The sequence below is a fragment of the Panthera pardus genome, unplaced genomic scaffold, assembly GCF_024362965.1.
Source record: "Panthera pardus isolate Hobbes unplaced genomic scaffold, ASM2436296v1 HiC_scaffold_12, whole genome shotgun sequence".
NCBI lineage: Eukaryota > Metazoa > Chordata > Mammalia > Carnivora > Felidae > Panthera > Panthera pardus.
The window spans coordinates 51,946,624-51,968,099 of NW_026526677.1; the positions used below are offsets into that span (position 1 = coordinate 51,946,624).

A 21,476-nucleotide genomic window follows, 5' to 3' on the forward strand; every position below is an offset into this window, starting at 1 on the left:
CTTCTTCTGCCCGGGAGGGGACGTCACTTCCGCCGAATCCCTGACCTGCTGCTAGGATCGCGACGGGAACTGGAGCCCGAGGTCCCCGCGCGGCCCGGGCCTGGCGCCCTGAGGGGAAGAGCGGCCCGGCCCGAGGTGAGGAGGACAGACTTGGGCGAGGGGAAGTTGAACGCACGAACCTGCCCTGAGGGAAAGATGCCACTGAGCTCTGGGGAAGGATGAGGACACACCTGATGCCCAGGTGTGAGGGGTGGGGTGGGCGGGGACTCACACACCTGGGGGACATAACTGACTTTGGAAGGGATCACCTATGTCTTGGGAAAAAGAGGCTTTACTCAGAGGCCGGGAATATACACCAACTGATTCAACTAAGGCCTGGGGGGGGGGGGGGGGGAACGAGGAAGAGGAGGTGCATGAGATGGAGGAGAGGGAGACCCCTGAAGAAAAGGGGAAGAAACACTACAGGAGTGTGAAAGGCCAAGCAGCAATGGAGAACATACCTGAATGGGAGGAGTAGGCTCCTGAGCCTTGGAAAGGGGTTAATCGGATGGGGGGAAACAGCTGCATGGGGATAAGCTTCAAGACAGCACAGACTTTATCTCTCTTGGTCACTGCTGTGACCTCAAATAATGCATGAGACATAGTAGGCACTCATTAAATGTCTGTCAAATGACTGAATGCATGAATGATCACCGGGGCCCTGGTGGGATTGAGGGTTCACAAGAAGACACCTGGGGCCCGGGTGTGCATGTGTAAAAATAATGCACCTTGGAGAGGAGAAATACATATCTGTGAGAAGAAAGGAGTCGTGGCCAAACCCCAGAATACTCAAGTCCTAGGACAGCCTCCAAAACTTCTGAAATGGTGGGGAAACCTTTCTTTCTGGAGTACTGGCCAGTTTCCAGAATTGTCTGTGTTGGGCTTTGCAGGGCGCTGGGGTGGAGACTTTGACTCCAATCCCTTCCCTAGCCATGACGGACGGGATCCTAGGGAAGGCAGCCACAATGGAGATCCCCATCCACGGGAACGGTGAAGCGGGGCAGCTTCCTGAGGATGATGGGCTGGAGCAGGTGCTTCTGTTTGATTCTTCTCCATATTGTTTCAATTTAGGAATCCCAAATCATAAGCCCTGGCCTTTCACCCCATTCCAGTAGCCTTACCCTAACTTATCTAACTCCCTCCAATCTTTTTACAAATCTTCGTTCTGATTCTATGCAGACTTCCCTTGTGTGCTCTCTCTGTGATGCTTCAAGCTTGTTCTCACCCCCCAAATGCTTCAGCTGCCCCTATGTTCCTGAAGCCCCCCTCTTCTCTGGCCTATAGGACCTCCAGCAGGTGATGGTGTCAGGACCCAACCTCAATGAAACCAGCATTGTGTCTGGTGGCTATGGGGGCTCTGGTGATGGACTCATCCCCACAGGTATGAATGATCAGAACAGGACAGGAAGCTTGAGTGGAGAGAGGGAGAGGAATGGTTCTGGGGAGTATAGGATGTGTCAAAGAAAGCTTGAATTATGACTGGAGATCTTGGGAACTTCTGCTAGTATGAACCTTATGGACTGTCCTCAGCCCAGGGTTGTCCAGTTGCTCCCACTTGCCATTTAGCCCCTGAGATGTGTCCATTTGTTCTTTCTCTGCTGCCACCACCCAAATCATGTTAAGAACTCTGTTTCACAGAAGTTCTCCCTGCTCTAGAGCTTGAGCCTGATTTGGAACTCTGAAGCTTCTTAGAGTTTTACTTTAGACTCTAAAACTTAGAGGAGCAAACAGCCCTGAATCTCACACTGACTAAGATTCCACATGGGAATGTTAGGTTTCTTGCTATCAGGATCCACCATCCTTGACCTGCCACCCCATATTCAGTGTATTTTTTTCTGTTTCCTCTGTCCCCATACACCAGCAACTCCCTCCCCCACTCCAGCCCCCATCACCACCTCAAAAGGAGGCCAGATGTATATTGGGATATGGGTCTTAGGGCACAAGGTATGAGTTCTTCCTAGTGAGTAGGAGAATCTCATTGTCCCTAGTTTCTGCTACTTCAGGGAAGCAATTTTCATATGCTGGGTGGGAGGTACGGGTGGAGCCACAGAGACATCTGATTATGTCTGAGAGAGGCTGGTGTCAGAGAACTTGGTCCTTTAGGGTCTGGCCGCCATCCGTCTCACAGTACCACTCCTGCTGGCCCCGGAGATGAGGTGGCTCGGGGCATCGCCGGAGAGAAGTTTGACATTGTCAAGAAATGGGGCATCAATACATATAAGGTGGGATTTAAGTACCTTTCCCTTCCCCCAGACTTCCCCTGGGTACCTTTTCCCCATCTTCTGAATTCCACTATCCCATCTACGGCTGAGACTAGGAGCCTGGGGATGCTAGGGTAGATACCTGTTTGGAGGGGCGGCGGGGGGCAGGGTGCTAGGGTTCTGACTTATTCTCCCACTTCCCAATCAGTGCACAAAGCAGCTGTTGTCAGAAAGATTCGGCCGAGGCTCCCGGACTGTGGACCTGGAGCTAGAGCTGCAGATTGAGTTGCTGCGTGAGACGAAGCGCAAGTATGAGAGTGTCCTGCAGCTGGGCCGGGCACTGACAGCCCACCTCTACAGCCTGCTGCAGACCCAGCATGCACTAGGTGACGCCTTTGCTGACCTCAGCCAGAAGTCCCCAGAGCTTCAGGTGCCTTGGTCAGGCCAAAGAGGGTGGGGAGACTGGGCCCGGGCCCTCCCAGGCAGTCAGCCCTCAGCCTCCCTCCCTCCCTCCCTCCTGCAGCCCAGAGGGAGAACCCCTCCAGGGTGGGCCCAGCCCTACCCCCAGCAGCACTCACCTGTGGAGGCAGCCTAAGGGTTTGTACAGAGGTTCAGAAGTTGGAGGGGTGGGGGAGATGGCACACTAGATGCCTCACAAGTAACCCTTCTCTGCATCAGTGCTCGGCCTAATCAGAGCCCCTCCCTTGCCTGCTGCACTAGCTTTCCCTATTCCAGTCCTGTGAACTTATCTGAGAACCCCACTCCCACATTCCTACCCTAGGCATTTCTGGGTGGTCCCACTAACTTTCTGGCTAAGAGAGCCTTGCTGGAGGCAGTCCTTGGTTGTTCCAGTTTCAATGGCTGTTTCCTTCCTGGGGAGGAGGGGAATGAGGGCCCTACAGCTTGATTCAGGTAGGAACTGTTACTCAAGGCCTGTCCTCCCCTTCTGCCTTCAGGAGGAATTTGGCTACAATGCAGAGACACAGAAGCTGCTGTGCAAGAATGGAGAGACACTGCTAGGGGCTGTGAACTTCTTTGTCTCTAGCATCAATACATTGGTCACCAAGACCATGGAAGACACACTCATGACTGTCAAACAGTATGAGGCTGCCAGGTGTGGGCACCAGCAGGGCCCAGGGTTTTGGGAGTTGGCTGGCATGGGTGGAAGTTTGAGCTTTGGGGTCGTAAGAATTGAGGAAGGAAAGGAAAGTATGTGTGGACACAGGGGTGGAGACCAGCCTGTATTACCCTTCCCCAGGCTGGAATATGATGCCTACCGAACAGACTTAGAGGAGCTGAGCCTAGGCCCCCGGGATGCAGGGACGCGTGGTCGACTCGAGAGTGCCCAGGCCACTTTCCAGGCCCATCGGGACAAATATGAGAAGCTGCGGGGAGATGTGGCCATCAAGCTCAAGTTCCTGGAAGAAAACAAGGTGCCAACCCCACCCCTTTGACCCCAGTCCACTTTCCCATCTATAACACTGACCTTCTACCCCTAAGACCCTCCCCATCACTGGATGGGGAAATGCAGCCTGGCTAAGAAGTGGGATCTTTCCTCCAGCCCCTTCAACTCCTGGACCTTTCCAGTCACCTACCCTCCAATCCCTGGCCCTTTTCTATTGGAGGATTTGGTTGCTGATCCCAGGAACATAACTGGGAAAAATCACCTCACCCTGGGCTGGGGTACCAGAATGCCAGACCCGGCAAATCAAGTCAGGTTTCTCCCATCAGATTGCCCTTATCCTTTGACTCCGTTAGTGGAGGTCAACCCCCACCCTGAAAGCACTATCAGAGCAGAATCCATGTACCCCTGGTCTGGGCTCAGGCTCAAGAAGGGCATCTGAGTCCAGTCTCAGCTGACCCTGCTGGACCCCCAGATCAAGGTGATGCACAAGCAGCTGCTGCTCTTCCACAATGCCGTGTCAGCCTACTTTGCTGGGAACCAGAAACAACTGGAGCAGACCCTGCAGCAGTTCAACATCAAGCTGCGGCCTCCAGGAGCTGAGAAGCCCTCCTGGCTAGAGGAGCAGTGAGCTGCTCCTAGCCAAACCTGGCTATCAAGAAGGACATTGGGAGAGGCAGTCCCAGGGTGGGAGAGATTGGACATGGGACATCCCTTGCCACCTGCCCTCTGGCTTGGGTTCCCTTTCCCTTGCTGGGGCCTCATACCAGTTTTGCCCACACTGCTGTGGTAGGGAGGGGGCCTGCAGGCCCGGCAGCTGCTGCCCTGTCCTTTATCTTCCTGGCCACTGGGCTTCATTCCCAGATCTTTTCCTTCCACTCCACAGCCAAAGGCTATGACAAAACCACTCCCTGGCCAATGGCATTACTCCTCAGGCCTATCCCCAGCTCCTGGGGTGTGCCCCCTGACCAATGGCAGAGTCTCAAAAGGCCCTGTCAGCCAATGGCAGCTCTTCTTGGGCTCCCCTGAGCCAATGATGTTGCCTCCAGTACCCTTTGTCCCTCCTCTATGCGTCCCCAATGCAGAGAAGGGGACTGGGACCAAAGGGGTGGGGATAATGGGGAGCCCCATTTCTGGCCCTGCATCTGAATGGGCTTCCCCTCACCAACCCACCCAGTTTAATTGTGCTTAGAGCCCTGGAAGATTGGGACCTAGCACTAGGAATAAACCTTTCATAAAAGCAGGCCCAGTGAGGTCAATTTGTGGGGGGGACTCTAGGAGGGTGGGCTGGGTGGAGAAATACTCAGTCTAATCATACACCAAAATCCTATCAAGTCAGAAGAGCAGAGGCCAGATAGCTGAAGTCACAGGTTTCAGGAACAGTCTGAGATCCTACTCTTCCCCCAGCCCCAGCTGGAGCTGAAGCTTTATTTGCTCTTTAGGCCAGCACCGAGATAGCTATGGTCTTAAGAGCATGGGGCCTAGAGGGGGTTGGGCCCGCTGACCTTCATCATCCATTCATTCATACAGCAAATATTTACTGAGTGCTTTTATTTGCCAGGCACTGCACTAGACCCTGGGGAAACATCAGTGAATAAAACTCAGTCCCTGCCCAAGCGCTCATGGCCTAGTGGGGGATAGAGACAAGTAACCAGGCAACTACAATACAGTAATGAGTACTAGGATACAGAAGTTCAGGGAACTATGGGAGTGCAGAGGAGGGGTGTCTAGCCCAGTCTGCAACGGAGATGGGATGTCAACTTGAAAACTAAGAACTGAACAGCAAGTAGGCACAGCCAGGCAAGCAATAGGGAGAAGAGCAACCTAGGCAGAGAGGCCAGTGTATGTGTTAGCCCTGATAGGACCAGAGTGCAATTCACTTTGAAATGAAAAGTGGAAGGGGAGTGGCTAGAGGAGGGCTAGGGAAGTGAGGCAGCAAGGAGTCACACTGGGCCTGTTCAGGCTCATTAAAGACTTTTGTCTTTAGAGGAGAAAGGTAGCTGTGATGCTTTTTCAAGCACAAGTTTGATGGGATGGGAGAAATCTAAGGTTGTGGAAAGTAGTCCTCATGAGGCTTGAAACAGTGTTATACAGACCCTGGCTCCCTTACATTGGATAGTCTAGTGGCCCTGGCCCAAAACCCCAAAGCAAGCATGAATGCTGAGACTCATTCACAAACATTGGAGCACCTGTGCTGGGTGCCAGACCTCATCAGGTGGATGAGAGGTTGAGGGTGCACCCAGGTGTTGAGCACTTATCAACTTTGTGTGGGACAAGAAAGTACCCCCAACAGCACTTTGATTCAGTCAGGGCCTTGGTACCATCACTTCTGTGCTTCTTGGTCAAGGAGAGCTCCAGAATTTTTCAACATTCTCCCCTACCTCTCTCAAGAGCTGGAAGAAGGGGACAATCCAGTCAGCAGATTGTCATAGCACTGAGATCCACACAGCCTGATTTTGCTCTTTGTCACTGACTCTGCAGCTTCCAGGCAGCCTTTCTGGGTTTTGGTCAGCCTGCAGTCATCTGACTGGAGCTTGATTATTAGGTTGGGTGGTCCACATACAACCCCCCACTTTATGGGCCACTGGGGACTTCCAACATGAAATGTACTGAATCTCCAGGTGATTGGGGGCAAGATCTAAAGCAGAGCTCAAACCATAGCTACACCACTTTCTAAGTGAGTTAGCTGATCAGGGTTAACGTCTGGGGAGCCAAGGGCCCTCAGTTTCTTCCGCTGTAAAACACATCTAATAAAAGAAGATACCTATTAAGATTATGAGTATTAAGGAGATAATATATGTAAAGTGATTCGTTATGTGTCTGGCACATAATAAGCACTCAGTCCCTGTTAACTGTTATTATAATTTTTATTATTTACCACCGGGGCTGCTTTTCCACAATGTGATGATTCTGAATTGCTCTGGTTTTTTGGAGTGTGGAAGGGAGTCGCTGGATGGTTTGAACCATAATCTCCTCGCGAGGGGTCTCCTCACCTATAGCCAAATCAAGTCCCCCACCTTTCACCACCCCGTCCGCCCCTTCTCATAGCGCTTTGGGTGCTGTGCTTCCACCTGGAGGCCCTTCCGTCGCCCAGAGATCCATGCCGAGGTACGGACTATCCCGTATCCCCCTGCCGCAGCAGAGAGCACACTAGCATATTCCCAAGGAGCCCCTGAAGAAAGCTGGGAAGTGCACCTCCTGGAGGGCCCGGACCGGCTCCCAGAGTCCGAAATCTCTGCTGCCCAGCTGCGTTTCCTTGACGGAGCCTCAGCCCAGTTCCTGAGACCTGCCCCGGAGCGGTCGGGAGCCAGAGGCAGCTGGCAGAGATCGTGGATCCGGGATCCGGCTCACGCGTTCCCCAACCCGCCGGCTGAGGCAGCTCCCGTAGGAGCCTCGAGGGGGTTGGGGGAGCCCGGCGGGTGGGGTAAAAGGGGGCGGGGCCTCCGCGGCGGCGGGCGGGCCGTGGGTGGGTCTTCAGCACTCGAGCCGCCCCCTCCCCCGGCGGGTCCGCAGCCCCGCCCCGGCCCCTCCCTCCGGCCTGTGCGGCGGGTCCGGCGGCGGCGCCGGCGCGGGGACAGGCGGAGGCGCGGGACGTGGGGCGGCGCCGCGGGCAGGGCCGGGCGGACGGGCGCTGGCAGCGGGAGCAGCGCCGCGGGCCGCTCCGAGTGGCCGCATTCTGGGCCTTGGCCCTCCCATCCTGCTCCGCCGCGGTGAGTGCGACGGGCGGCCCCCAGGGGTGCGTTTGTGTCCCTGTTTGCTCGGGTCCGCGTCCAGGTCCGAGCCGCGGTGTGTCTGTCCGAGTGTCTGTGGGTGGGGGCACAGATGCTTTTCAAAAGCTGTGCCTGTCTCTGTCCACGTGAGGCGTGTCCGTGTCTGTGAGAGCAGTGGGGGGATTCTTCGGGCTGTGGCTGCTCACGTGAGGTCCATGTTTGAGGGGGGAGGCGCGGGTGGATGGGTGATGGTTCCTTGGAGGAGCGCGGGGTTTGGTAGCTTGTGTATGTTGGCGGAGGGTGTCGAACGCTGCGGCCGAGGGTGGTGGTGGTTTGGCGGGTGGGGTTGCTGAATGGAACTCTGGAATCTTGTGGCCCAGCTTGTCTGAAGGGTTCCTTTCTCCCTGGGTGCAGACACTTCCACCCCTAGCTTCCCCCACCATCCTCCTCAGCCACCCAGAAGCCCACCAGCTAGGGTGGAGGACACTCTTTCCTCCTCTAGAGCTGCTCCCTTGACAGGAAGCCTGATCCGGAGGCTGCCTGTTGTAGGAAAAGACCCCTCTGGTTCCCCTTCAGCCTGGGCCCTGCCTGGAGGACCCCAGGCCCCTCCCTGGTTCCAGCCTCCTCCCTTCTGGACTTGGCTTCAGATCCTGGGCTGCAAACCTGCAGGGACAGATGGTTGCAGGTTGGAGGGGCAGGCTGCACCCCAGAGAGGTCGGTCTGACTGAAGGCAGGTCCTGGGCTTGTTCCTGGTGTGGGGGTCTCTGATGTGGACAGCATACGCCCAGGACTAGCCCCAGTAGGAAGATGAAATCTGGAAGGTTGGAGTCGGTGCAGAGGTCTTTTTCACAGGTCTCTCCCCCTGTTTGTGTGTCCAGCTCACCAGTGCCCATTCATCCCCTAAGTAGGGCTCTGGTTTGCTGCAGAATTGCAATCAGAGCTGCAGGCCTGACAGGTGCCCTGCCTCTCTTGGCTTACATGCCACCAGTGACAGAGCACTTACTACCTTATGCTGTGGGGAGGCTTTTGTATGTTAAGTAGAGGTCTTTTTCCTTGGAACTTTGTTCACTTGTCTTGTTATTGCCTGTGCTTTTGAGTCTCTGTCTGGTGAGAGGGAACTGCAGTGATTTAAACATGGCTCTCCTGTCACCAACATATACTGAGCACCCTCTGTGCCAGGTGCTGCCTCAGCCACTTAGGGGACAATGGCATTCTTGCTGAGAGAAGAGCTTGAGCAAAGGCCCATGGTTGTGATAGTACAGCCTGTGTTCAGAAAAACAGAGCAAAACCATATGGCTAGAGAGAGGGTGTCCAGAGGGAGTGTCATGGGTGCCCTAAACTTAGCAAATGTTTATTCTGGAAGGGTGGTGGAAGCAGCTGCACACCTAGCCTTACCGTGGAAAGCAATCAAATCCTCAAGGTGGTACAAGATGGGATTTAATCATGGCACATATTACAGTCTGTAGGGACCTTTGGCTGGAAAGAGAACCCAGGGGATTGCAGATTTGGAGAACAAAAAGACCCTCCCCATCCCAATTTACAAGTAAGGGGCTGGAGTAGAAACTTGCCCAGTGTCTTACCTTGCCTTAGTGAGATTAGTGTCAGAGTCAGGATTGGCTCCTAAATCTCCTGACCTTTTAACTTTGACACATTTTAGAAGCAGAATATAGGATATAGTCATAGCTGGTATCTGAAAGGTGAAAGAACAGGAAGAATTGAGAAGATTCCCAGGGTTCTGGCTGGTGTGGCCAGGTGGATGATGGTACCTTTTGTTGAGATAAGAAACGCCAGCAGGAAGAGTAGGTTAGGGGGAAAATCAGTTTTAGACTAATCTCTATGCATCATCCACGTAGAGATTTTTAAGATAGAGCTGGGTATATGGGTCTGGTGTGCAAGTAAGTTTTCTGCACAGGAGATAAGGCTTTGAGAGTCAAGTGGATGGTTACTGAAGCTATGGGAGTTGATGAGATTTCCCAGGCAGAGTATGAAACTAAGAGAAGAGGTCCTGGATCAAAGACCTTAGGAACTAATAAACATTTAAGGAATGAGCAGTGAAGGCACAGCTAGAGAGGCAGGTGGAGAGCCCTCCTTGAGTGGGTTGTGAAAACATCTAGGACAACCTCTGCCCTTTCAAGTCTTGCTCTCTCAGTCTTGCTCTCTTGCCCCAACTGGTCCATGTTTCTTAATTTTTCATGCTTCTGTTCCTTTACTCACTGTTTTCCCAATGTACCTGTCAAACTCCTTCAAGAGTCAGCTCATATATCTCTTCCTCTGGAAGCCTTCTTTATTCTCCCCCACCACCTTCAGAGTTAGATACTTCCTCCTCTTTTTGTCCATAATAGTTAGAGTATATCAGTATCATGACACGTACCACATTATAGTACTGTATTTCCATGTCTCTTTCCCACGCTAGTCTGAGAATTGGTGAAGGACTGGGAGTGCAGCTGTTTCAGCTCTGTGTCTCCAGTTCCAAGTTCAAGAGCCTGGTCCAGAGTATGCCCAGGGAAGTTTGATTGTTTGATAGGTTAATCAGCTGATTAAATGGTTCATCCACCTGCTCATTCTGGCAGTGATGGGGGAGATGGCACTGTGAATTGCATCACTTTCCTTCCCTGCCAATCTTATTGAAAGGATTCCTTTGCTTTCAGGACTCTATCCTTCTAAGGCTTCATCTGTCCCAGAGAAACCCCAAAACTGTAACCTGTAGTCATTTGTCACTTTTCTGAGGTCTCCAATGATCAAATACCCTTGGGGGCTAGTGGACAGGAACGAGTCATTTTAGGAAGCAAGTGAGCCTAGATGACCTCTTGCATTGTTTTTTAACAATGCCGTGGTCACCTACCTCCAGTCACAGCTGTGTGAAGCATGTATACTGAGACTCTCGTAAGTCTGTAGGAGGAAGTCATGGGGGAAATTGGATGCTGCTTGAGAATTTGGAGAAACCGAAAAGCCTTGAGACACATCCTTTGCAGATGCCAAGGATCTAGTGGAGTCAGCACTGGCTTTCTTCATCTGCTCAAAATCAACTTCCTCCTCACCCTCTGGATCTGGCTTCCTTTCCTCCAGCCCCTGGAAACCATACTCCCTAAAGTTAGTGACAGCTTCTTTTTGGCTTTAGATCCTGGGGATTCTCTGCAGTGTTTCACAATGAAGATTGTTCCCTTATCCATGAAGCTTCTTCTTCCTTGGTCTTCATGATATCTCTCTTTCCTGTTTCTCCTGCCTCTCTGGCCATAACCTTTTCAATTCCTTTGCAAGCTTTGTTTCCTGGACCTATGCCTTGAATGATGAAGTTCCTCAGAGCACAGTCACAGTCTCTCCTTTCTCTCCTTATGCTCTGTCTGGGTGATGTCAGCCAATACCATGGCTTCGGGCACCATGTCTACACCAGTAACTCCCAAATCCCTATCTCCAGGCCGCTCTCTTTCCTAGGCTCCAGCCTAACTTTCCCACTGCCAGCTGGACCTCTCCACTCAAAATGCCCAATAGGCTTCTCAGATCTGTCTTATTAAAACCCTGAACTTATCCTCTCATCCAGCTGCTCCTCTCCTAGAGTTTCCAAGCCAGAAAACAAGGAATCATCTCCAGTTCTTTCTTCTCCATCTACTCTTCACATCACACCAACCAGTCATCAATTTCTGTTGATTCCTCCCTGTGAAATCTACTTCTCTCCACCTCCCCTTTGCTTCTTCCCTAGTCAAGGCCACCATCACCTCTCCTGTGGAATATCATGCAGTCTCACCTTTCCCCTGGTAACTTCTCTAAACAGTTTTTCACACAGCAGTCAAAAAAGCTACTCTTTTGACTCTATTACTTTCTACTTAAACCCTCTTTGCCCACCTAAACCCCCCACCCCCCCACCCTACCCAAGGTTTCCTTTGCTCTTTGGATGAGGACTTAATCCCCAAGCAGGGAAGAGTAAAGTCTAAACTCTTTAATAAGGCCAATAAAGCATTGTATGATCTAGCTCCTGCCTATCACTCCATCTCATTTCTTAGCCCACCTCTGTCACAGTGCGTGATTCAGTCTCCTGATGCAGAAGGCACCATGCTTTGTAACTCTTACACATCCTGGAGCTCTCAGCATGAAAGGCACTTTCTTAGGAGAACTCCTTTGACTCCCAACCTCTAGTAACCCCCCTCCCCTGCCCCAGCTCTAGGTTAGGTGACCTCTGTGCTCCTGGAGCAACCTGTGCTTCCCCACAAAGCCTTCCATATTACATTGCAGTCACCTATTTGTTAGACTGGAATCCATGAAGGCTGCACTGTGACTATTTATCTTTGTGTTCCCAGTCCTAACAGAGGTGTTGAGTGAATGCTGATTGGGGAAATGAAGTGCCTTTAGAACTGAGCCATAAAAGATGGGTAGGATAAGGGATGCAGGGATGGCAGTGGCAGCCTGAGGAAGGAGGGTGGAATCTCAGGTTTAAGTTCAAGATCCTCCAAGTTTCTGCTGTGATAAACAGTCCACTTAAACCATTGCCTAGAGGACTTTGGGGGCAGATCTGTAGGGCACAGTGGGATGGGAGAGATGGGAGTAAGAGCCCAAGAGAAGAAGGGAATCTTAGTGATTCAGGCTGGGGTATGGCCTCAGCAGTTGCATGCCTGGCAAGTCTGGGTGGGGAACTGAAGCAGGAAGGGGAAGGGAGGGAGGAGCTGTCCGTCCTGGATGTAGCCCAGTCCCCGCCCCTGTGTGACAGGCTGGGAGAGCCCCTTGGGCTTGGAGAGAGGCGGAGCCTGACATCCAGCTGCCCTGGCAGGGCCCAGTAGACTACTCCTACTCTTCTTCCCAGCCCTCCCCTTCATCAGACAGAAGCTTCAGCTTGGCTCCCACCTCCTGTTCCTTCCTCCAACCCTCAATCTGTCCTCTTCCTGCTATGTTGTCCTGGTGTTAAGTCTCTCTGGAGAGAGAACGTCTGAGTCCCAGTGCCCACATCAGGAGAGGATGCTCTCAGGGATGCCCTTCCTATCCTGTTCCTACTCATTCCCACCCTTCTACAAACATAAGACACATGCAGTTCAGCCCCCTGTTCCTCCTCAAACCTGGAGAGGGCTCTGGACTGGCCCCACTGCATGCATGTATTCATTCATTCATTCATTCATTGTCTTTACAGAAGCCCATGATACATCTAGCTGGGCACAGATAGTTGTTACCTGATTCTAGTCACCTCCTATTTTGAAGTAGTCCTGCTATTTTTCTGCCTTTCTTCGTGGCCACATTTCTGTCATGAATTGTCTATGCCACTGTGTTAATTTCTTCATCTCCATTCATCATTCAACAACTCTAACCTGGTTGCTGTCCCTACTGTGCCACCGGAAGCAAACCTGGTGGGCATTCCAGTCTTCATCTTACTTCACCATCTCTTCTTTCTGGAATCACTCTCTTCTTTGGAAGAGTCCCACAGTCTCTTGGTTTTTTTCTATTCCTTTGGGTTCTCCTTCACTCTCCACTCTCTGTCTCTAGGAGGCCTCATCCATTCTCATTGCTTTAAGTGCTGTTAATATGCCAATGCTTCCAAAACCAGACAGGTTCTATTCTATTCCTTACTTTACATCTCTACCCAGATATCATATAGCGTCTCAAACCTAGCATGCCAAAACCGGAATGCCCCAGATCAGTTCTTCAGCTTTTACTATCTCTAGGCATGGCCTACCACTTCCTTAAGTGAAAAACCTGGGAGTCATTACTGGCATTCCATTATCCCTCTCACACCCAATCCGTTGTGATGTTTTTTTGATTCAACCTCATGAATATTTCTCAAATCATTCTACCTTTTTGCCTATATCTCTGCCAATACCCAACATCATCTGACCCAAAGAACTGAGGCAGCTTCCTAACTGGTCTCCCTGCTTCCACTCTAGCCTCTCCGCAATCCTCATAGCTACCAGAAGAGCTTTTTAACTTTGTTTTTATTTTTTTGTAAATTGGACCATCCCTCCTCCTCACCCCCAATCAGGATAAAGTCCAAATTCTTAACCACAAGGTCCTTGGTGATATCATTTCAGCCTCATTTCCCGGACTTACCTCTTGTCTTTTATTCACTTTGCACTGATCACATGGTCCTTTTGGGTTCTCAGTGAGCCTTCTGCCTAAGAACTTTCATTCCTGCTGTTCCTTCAGCTCAGAATGACTTCCTTCCCTCAGTCTTTGATGCCCCCACCCTCATCCCTACCATTTTCCTTCCAACCCTCAGAGCTCGGTTTACAAGTTACCTGCTTGGAGAGGCTTTCTCTGATCACCCAACCAAATCAGTGTTGTTTCTCATAGGATCCTTTCTTTTTTATAGCACTTCCTTCCCCTGCAGTTTATAAGTATGTATTTGTTTATTTACTTTTAAAACATCGCCATTACAAGGACAGTGACCATATCTGTTTTGTTTACGCTCTATCCCTAGTGCCTGTACAAAGTAGGCACTTAATAGATATTTGTTGAACTATGGAATAATTATTCAATAAATATAGATCAATCCTTTATGTCAGGCTTTCTGCTAAGTGTTAGGGATAAAAAAGTAAAATATCATGCCTGCCTTCAAGAACTCTTCATGCAGTGGAAGAAGTAGAGCAGTTACAAGGATATTATAATACAGCATATTTGGGCTAGAATGGAGGAAATACAGGGTATGTAGGGATACAAAGATGGAATACCTAACCCAGACTTCAGGAAACCAGGGAGGACCTTCTGGAGGAAGTGACATTTATGTGGAGACCTGAAAGATCAGTGGGAGTCGGCCAGACAAAGGGGGGCTTGTAAGAGGATCTCAGGCTAAGGGAACAGAATGTGTGATGGCCCAGAAGCAAAAGAGAACAAGGAGTTTTCCAGGAACTGAAAAGAAGCCAATGTGATTTTTTTAAATAAATGTTTATTCATTTTTGAGAGAGCGAGAGAGCATGAGTAGGGGAGGTGCAGGGAGAGAGGGAGAGAGAGAGAGAATCCTAAGCAGCCTCTGTGCTGCCAGCGCAGAGCCTGAACTGGGTCTCAAACTCATGAACTGTGAGATCATGATCTGAGCTGAAATTAAGAGTCAGACACTCAACCGACTGAGCCACCCGGGCGCCCTGTGACTGATCATATATAATCATGAGACGTGAGGTAGTAGAGGGAGGTATGGAGCAAACAAAGCTAAACCTTGTTGGCCAACATAAGGAGTTTGGACTTTGTTCTCTGGACAATGGAGAACCAGTGAGGGATTTTAATAGGGAGTAAGTAACAAGATAGAACCTGTGTTTTAGGAGCCTTGGTCTAGCTGCAAGGGAGATAGATGAGAATGCACAAGCAAGGAAACAAGGATACCAGTTAGGAGGCTGTTGTTGTATCACAGGAGAGACTCAGTAGGATGAGGATTCGGGGAAGGCAGAGGAAGTGAAAGATGGGTGTGTCATTGAAAGTGGGCATCCTTGTACTATGTACTCAATAAGCACTATCGCAGATTCTCAAAACATCCATTTGAGGTATGGATTATTCCCATAATTCCAAATCAGGAGACTGAGGCTCAGAGAGGTTGTATGAATTGCCCAAGGTCACATAGCTGGTAAGAGGCTGAGCTGGGTTTGAAACTCAGTCTAACCCTAAGTCTGTGGGTTTTTTTTTAAATTTTTTTTTTAACGTTTTATTTATTTTTGAGACAGAGAGAGACAGAGCATGAACGGGGGAGGGGCAGAGAGAGAAGGAGACACAAAATCGGAAGCAGGCTCCAGGCTCTGAGCCATCAGCCCAGAGCCCGACGCAGGGCTCGAACTCACGGACCGTGAGATCGTGACCTGAGCCGAAGTCGGACGTTTAACCGACTGAGCCACCCAGGCGCCCCTAAGTCTGTGGTTTTAACCAGAGCACCATGCTCAGTGGTCACTCAGCCCACCTCCCTCACCCTGTTCCCTCCCAATCACTGCCTGTCCTGCCTCTGTCTGGAAAGAAATGGGGTTAGTTCTCTGCAGGGGATTTGAGTGGTGAGATTAGGTGAGGAGAGGAAATGTGAGCTTCCCTAGAACTGACCATGTCTCTGTACACAGGCTGGTGTGAGTGGTAGGAGTCATCCGTGAACACCATGGCGAAGAGGGAGGACAGCCCTGGCCCAGAGGTCCAGCCAATGGACAAGCAGTTTCTGGTGTGCAGCATCTGCCTGGATCGGTACCGGTGCCCCAAGGTCCTGCCTTGCCTGCACACGTTTTGTGAGAGGTGAGAGGGTGTGTGTACCAGGGAGCGATGAGGACCTTGCCGCCTCCCCTGAGAGGGGGTGCATGTATAAACCTATAGGAGGTGAGGAAAATGGGTATACATGTAGGGGAGCAGATGTACCCCAAACTGCAGGAGGTGAGGGTTTGGTGCAAGAACGTGTGAGAGAGGACCAGAAGCTGCTAACACTGGGCTGTGGTCTCTGCCCCTTCCCAAACCAAGGCAGCTTTCAACACCATCAGAGAAATCAAACAGAGCCCAGACTCTCAACAAGCTGCAGCCTCAGAAGAGTTTGTCACCAGTGGGAGGATAGAAGAAGGCCTGTCCTTCCTTCCCTGCTTATCTTCATGGTTGTTCTGAGGCGCTGAGTGAAAGGCAACCACCCCCTTTAGGCTTTATCGATTATTTACTCATTCAACAAATATTATTTATTGAGCATTTCTATGTGCCAGACCTGTCCCAGGCACTGGGTATGATAAGGAAACAGGTATCATACTTGCTTTTAGAGTATAGTTAAACAGAAAGCCAGTGATCAAAGGATCATACAGCCAGACTATAGATAAATGTAAGTATTGCCCCCTTCATAATGCTGCACCTGAAGTGCTAAGATATGAGAGTTTAGGTAGGATCTATTATAGTGTGGAGAATGAGGGAAGGCTTACCTAAGGTGTGATGCAGAGGGTGCACTATAGTGAAGGGTGCACTAAAGTTAGCTAAGCGAAGGGAGCGCTACGAGCATCCTAGGCAGAAGGAAGAACGGGAGAAAAGGCGTGTGGCTTGAGGAAATGTGTCAGGTAAGAGGGCCTGGAGGAAGCCAGGTGAGTCTGGAGCACAAGTGTGACTGAGGTGGTGAGGGTGAAGCCAGACAGGCAGGTGGGGCCCATACTACAGGGGCTTTGTACACCTGTTAGGGAACTCTGCCTTTACCCTGAGAGCCTTTGGTCCCTGGGTCTTCTTGCCACTGCCTCCACCCACACCTTCCCGCTGATTCCTGCCTTCGTGGAAAGCTGGCTCTGCCACAGGGACACTGCTCCCCTTCCAGTGCCCCTTCACCCCCATGCTCTTTAAGATTTCAGCTCTGCTGCTCTCTCTCCTTTGTCAGCTGGAAACACTCTCAGCCTTCTGGCCTATTCCAAGCTCTTCCATCAACCTGCATGGCTTCACGACTCACTTTGGCCTCTTGGTTCTCGACTGTTTCTCCAGGAACATCCTCCTTACCACCTCAGTCATACTTTCTCCCAGTTGTGCCTGGACCTTGCTATCACCCAGAATAATATCACTTCTGTGGTCATAACTCTGGCATCCCACTCCTGGCTCCCATTACTCCACTCCCACTATGGCATCTTTAAGTGGGTGTAGACGCCTAGCCCCCTCAACTCTTCCTTTTCCCAGCTGCCAGCTCCATCCCTTCCCCCTGGGATGGCTGACCATCTGATTGGCTGCCATGTTCCCTCAGGTCTTTGTTCTTTTCAGAACCTATGCAGCAAACGTTCAAAACTGGATCAGAACTGTAATTGGACATCTCTGTGCCTCCTCATAGGCCCAGATCACTGACAACTCCTGGAGAAAACTAGTGCCTGAGAAATTATGATAGTAGTAGCTACCATGTATTGATTGCTTATTATTTGCCAGGGACTGGCTAACTGATATACATGCATTGAATTACTTAATCCTCACAATAGATACTTTATTACCCCCATTTTACAGGGGAGTAAACTAGGGTTCAGAGCCATTGAGTAATTAACAAGTATTTCTGAGGCTCTGTAGTAAGTAAGTAGCCAAGGTCTGAATCCAGGTTTGATTGTAGGGCCTTCACTGTTAATTACTACTCATTCATTTATCTCTTGGTCCCTGCTCTCAAAGAGCTTATGCTCTAGTGGATGGTGACTGACAGTAAGCAAGCAAACAATCCAACAGGAGAGTCACAGCTTGTGCTAAGTGCTTTGCAGGAAATAAACAGAGTGTGTGGGGATGGTTGGGCCAGGGGCTCTTCTACATAGAGTCATCAGGGAAGGCTTCCCTGAGGAGGTGACATTTGACCTCAGACCCAAGGATGAGGAGACAGACTTGCAGATTGTTCCAGGCAATGGGAAAAACCCATGCCAAGGCCTTCAGGAAGGAGTAGACTGGGCATGTTCAGAGATCAAAAGAAGCGAGTGTGGCTGAAAGAGGAGGATGAAGTGAGGTCCAAAAGCATCAGGACAACTCATGGAGGAACTTGGTTTTAGGGAAGTGTTTAGATTTTATTTTTAAACACAATGGGAAACGATGGGAAGAGATTTTTTTTTTTTAAGGCAGGGAAATAATGTGAGATAAATTAGATTTTTAAAGCTCACTCTGGCTGCTGTCCAGAGAATAGATTACAGAGGAGCAAGAATGGAAAGAGGAAACCAGTTAGGAAGGTAGTGTAAGCCAGGTATGCTCAACACATAGGAAGGAGGTCTTGACGAGTTTGCAAGTATTTTGGCTGAAATTCAGATTTCAGGGTTGATGCAGTGACTGGAGATGAGAAACAGGAGGTGGGGGAAGCATGGGAATAGACAGCTGAGGTGAAGTGGAGGAAAAGATTACTGGGTGTGAGGAGGTCAAGGAATTAAGAGATCCTGTTGGTGGATGGGTCACGTCGTGGATGTCAGAGCCCCTGAGAATGATGGCAGGAGTGCATGGATGGAGGGCCTATTTTTTTTTTTTTTTGTTATTCTCTGATTTATTTCAGTTAGCATAACACCGATGGAGGGCCTATTGGGGGGGTGGCAGTAACAGAAGAAGAGAGTGAGCCAGAAAAAAGACTTCAGTAACTGGGGAAGCACCCATGAGGTCAGTGGAGATAATAACAGGAGGGGTGGTAGAGACAGAAGGCTTGAGCTTCCAAGGAGAATAGAAATGTCCCAGTTGGGGGCAGGGAGGACTCAACCCCACCTGGCCCTAAGGAATGTGGAATGTGAGACAAGCCACTCTATACTTGAGAGGACTGCAGGGAAAACTAGGTCACAAATAAGTTAATATTTGTGAAGCACTTAGAATCGTGCCTGGCACCTCATGTTTGTTAAATAAATAAAAATTAATTAATGCAGATTCAGAGGTGTAGAGAACATTAAGAGGAGAGACTGAGGATATGGGAAAGTGTGCACCATGCAGATCTTCCCTCCACAGATTCATAGTCTCCCAACACAGCCACAGTCTGTGTGTTTCTAGCAAGCTGTCTCTCGTCCTCCCTCCAGTGACTAATCCCAGCCCTCACCAGTCTCCTGAACCCCTCCTTCACTCTCAACAGCTGATCTTGCCTGAGGCGAGTGAAGCATGGTGTCTAACTTCACCCCTGTGCTCAAGTGCATTCACCTCTCTTTCTCTCTTCCCCCATTCACAGGATGGCCTCTTCAGCCAACCTGAACCATTACCCCCTCTCAGAGACCTGTCCACACTTCTTGTCTCTTCTATGTCTCCCTCTCTACTGGCTTCTCAATGCATAAACATGCTCAAGGCTCCCATTACAAACAGATAAGAACTCTCCTTTGTCCCTTTGTCCCAGCTAGCGGCCAAGCAGTCCTTCATTCCCCTTCTTCCCCAAACTCCCAACCTCCCATTCATTCTTCAACTGGCAGCAGTCAAGCTCTCCTCCCCCCCACCCCTACCCCACACTCACTCACCCAGTTTTCCTTACAGACGAAAGTACTCTCACACTGGCCAAATTCAGGGGGCATTTTCCAATCCTTTCCTACCCTGACTCCTCAGCTGTTTCTGACACCGATGACTGCTTCTTCCCTCCTTCTGGAAATGCACTAGTCTCTTTGCTGTCTTGACAGTGTCTCTCCTCTTACCTCTCTACTGGTTCCTCTGCTCTCCTTGTTCAGTATTTCCTGTGTGCTCTGCATGCTCTTGGCACTGAATCCAACTTTTGGGCTGATCTCAACCTCTTCTGTGGCTACAGAGGCCTTCTCAGTGTTGATGGCATCCCCATCTCTCTGTAACCTGCCTTTTCCCCAACTGTCTGCTGCGCCTCACCTCCTGGATGTCCCACTGTTCCAGGTCAAAGCTGAAAGCCTTTATAAACCACTCCTTTTTCTGTGTTTCTCATCTTAGTGATTGTTACCACCATCCACTCAGTCCTCTAAGCTAGGAATCTGGGAGTCAACCAAGACTCATCTCTCACTCTCCATATCTACTCAGAGCTAACACCTCCCACTGCTTTACTTCTTAAATACTTCTTAAATTTGTACCAGCTCATAGTCTACACTGCTACTGCCTAATTCCAGGTTTTTCTCATCTACCACAAGATCTTTTACAAGATGATTGCAAGAGTATCTTGGCTAAACACAAGAGTTTTGTCTTGGATTTGAATCCAGGCTCCAGTGCTCACTAGCTTTGTTACCTTGGATGACTCACCCTTTTTTAGTGTATTAACATAAACATAAAGCACAAAGCATAGCACCCAGCACTTAGTACTTAATAAATGGCAACTGGATGATGATGATGATGATGCTACCATACCCTGTCTGCTGTCTCACCATGTTCAAATTTATTCTCCACACAGAGGCAATGAGGAGGATAAAATGTAAACCTGGCTGTACCATGCTCCTACTGCTCCCTATTGCTATTGGGATAATTTCTAAGTTCCTTATGTGGCCCATGTGGCCCTCCATGACTGGCCCCTGCCTCTCTCTCCAGACTTCTCTTACATTTCTTGCCTTGGACTTGGTCTCCATCCATCTCAGACTGCTTCCCTACTTACATGATGCTGTTTCTGGCCACCTTCTGTGTCTGGAACACTCTTCCTCTTCTCCCTGCACTTCTCTTTGGTTAGGCTAACAATGATTTATCCAGGAAGATTTAGCTTACAACACTTCTTCTGAAGCTTTTCCTGGCTGTTCTCTTCTCCCACCCTGGGCCAGATGCCCCTTCTGTGCATTTCCTTATCACTGCATGTACAGTCTTCTTTATGTTAATAATAAATAATATAATACCCTGCAATATATAGTGGTTGCCATGAGTCAGCATGTGAGCACTTCATATTTAATCCTCCCTCAAGCACCCTGTGAAGTCTGTGCTGTCTCCATTTTACAAAGCAAGGATCCTTGGCTCATAAAAGTTAAGTAACTTGTCAGGGGTCATGCAGTATAATAGATGACTGACCTAAGAATTGAACCCAAACAGCCTAACTCCAGGACCCATGCCCTTATCATTATACTATTTACTTCTCTAAACTCTTTCTGTGACTTTTTTTTTCTCTGTAGATTTGGAAGTATTTTAGAGATAGGCACTGTGTTTTATCTTTGTATTGCTAGAGCTTTGCACAAATTTGGCAAGAGTAGGCAGTAAATGTTTAATGACTTAACGGGGGGGAGGGGCTAGTTGCACATTTTCTATGAGAAGGGTTTGTAAACACCTGTGGAAGGTGAGCCTGTGTTTGTACACACTGTGAGGAATGCAGATCTGTCTGCTCTCCTGAGAGAGATCAGGGATGTGTTTCTACTCAATTGTGAAAGGTGAGGCCTTTTACACCCGTTGGCAGGACAAGATGTACGTGCCAACCAGAGAGGTTTCAAAATGAAGTGTACAATTGCAAGAAGGATTGGCATCCTTGGACGGCATGAGGAGGGATACACTGTTTGCCCACCCCTCCTTCCTTTGACTCCCCCTCCTCCCTGGTCAGATGCCTCCAGAACTACATCCCTGCCCAGAGCCTGACGCTGTCATGTCCGGTGTGTCGGCAGACGTCCATCCTCCCCGAGCAGGGTGTCTCCGCACTGCAGAACAACTTCTTCATCAGTAGCCTCATGGAGGCCATGCAGCAGGCACCTGATGGGGCCCACGACCCCGAGGACCCCCACCCCCTCAGCGCGGTGGCTGGCCGCCCCCTCTCCTGCCCCAACCATGAAGGCAAGGTGGGCCCAAGCAGGCCCAGTGAGGCCAGGACTTGGGGTGGAGGGGGAGGAGAGGTTGGGGGAGGGGCTGAGT

The 21,476-nt window shown here is 50.2% G+C and overlaps 2 protein-coding genes across 4 annotated transcripts in view; both read left to right on the top strand.

The window, feature by feature from the left end:
• Nucleotides 1–15,469, top strand: ARFIP2 (ADP ribosylation factor interacting protein 2). 3 transcript variants are annotated; one of them, XM_053900035.1, is made up of 8 exons: nt 1–135; nt 930–1,070; nt 1,324–1,420; nt 2,143–2,261; nt 2,449–2,670; nt 3,197–3,354; nt 3,499–3,673; nt 15,359–15,469. In XM_053900035.1, the coding sequence occupies exons 2-8, from the start codon at nt 972–974 to the stop codon at nt 15,386–15,388; spliced, it is 900 nt and encodes a 299-aa protein (XP_053756010.1). In that variant the 5' UTR covers nt 1–135; nt 930–971; the 3' UTR covers nt 15,389–15,469. The 3 variants fall into 3 exon arrangements, with proteins under 3 accessions (XP_053756010.1, XP_019311682.1, XP_019311683.1); XM_019456137.2 differs by lacking the exon at nt 15,359–15,469 and adding an exon at nt 4,118–4,885; XM_019456138.2 differs by lacking the exon at nt 15,359–15,469 and adding an exon at nt 4,118–4,885 and having other exon boundaries at nt 128–241.
• The window catches only part of TRIM3 (tripartite motif containing 3), a 16,110-nt gene continuing 10,027 nt past the window's right edge, over nt 15,394–21,476 (top strand). The window contains exons 1-2 of the mRNA XM_019456134.2: nt 15,394–15,524; nt 21,172–21,403. Of these exons, the coding sequence (XP_019311679.1) occupies nt 15,394–15,524; nt 21,172–21,403 (363 nt within the window). The remainder of the gene's footprint in view (nt 15,525–21,171; nt 21,404–21,476) is intronic.

Excerpts from the sequence above, each read along its gene's own strand:
- ARFIP2 (XM_019456137.2), top strand. The coding sequence starts at position 972 with ATGACGGACGGGATCCTAGGGAAGGCAGCCACAATGGAGATCCCCATC. Across the intron at positions 1,071-1,323 it reads AGGATGATGGGCTGGAGCAG|GACCTCCAGCAGGTGATGGT; the intron begins GTGCTTCTGTTT and ends TCTGGCCTATAG. Across the intron at positions 3,674-4,117 it reads AGTTCCTGGAAGAAAACAAG|ATCAAGGTGATGCACAAGCA; the intron begins GTGCCAACCCCA and ends CTGGACCCCCAG.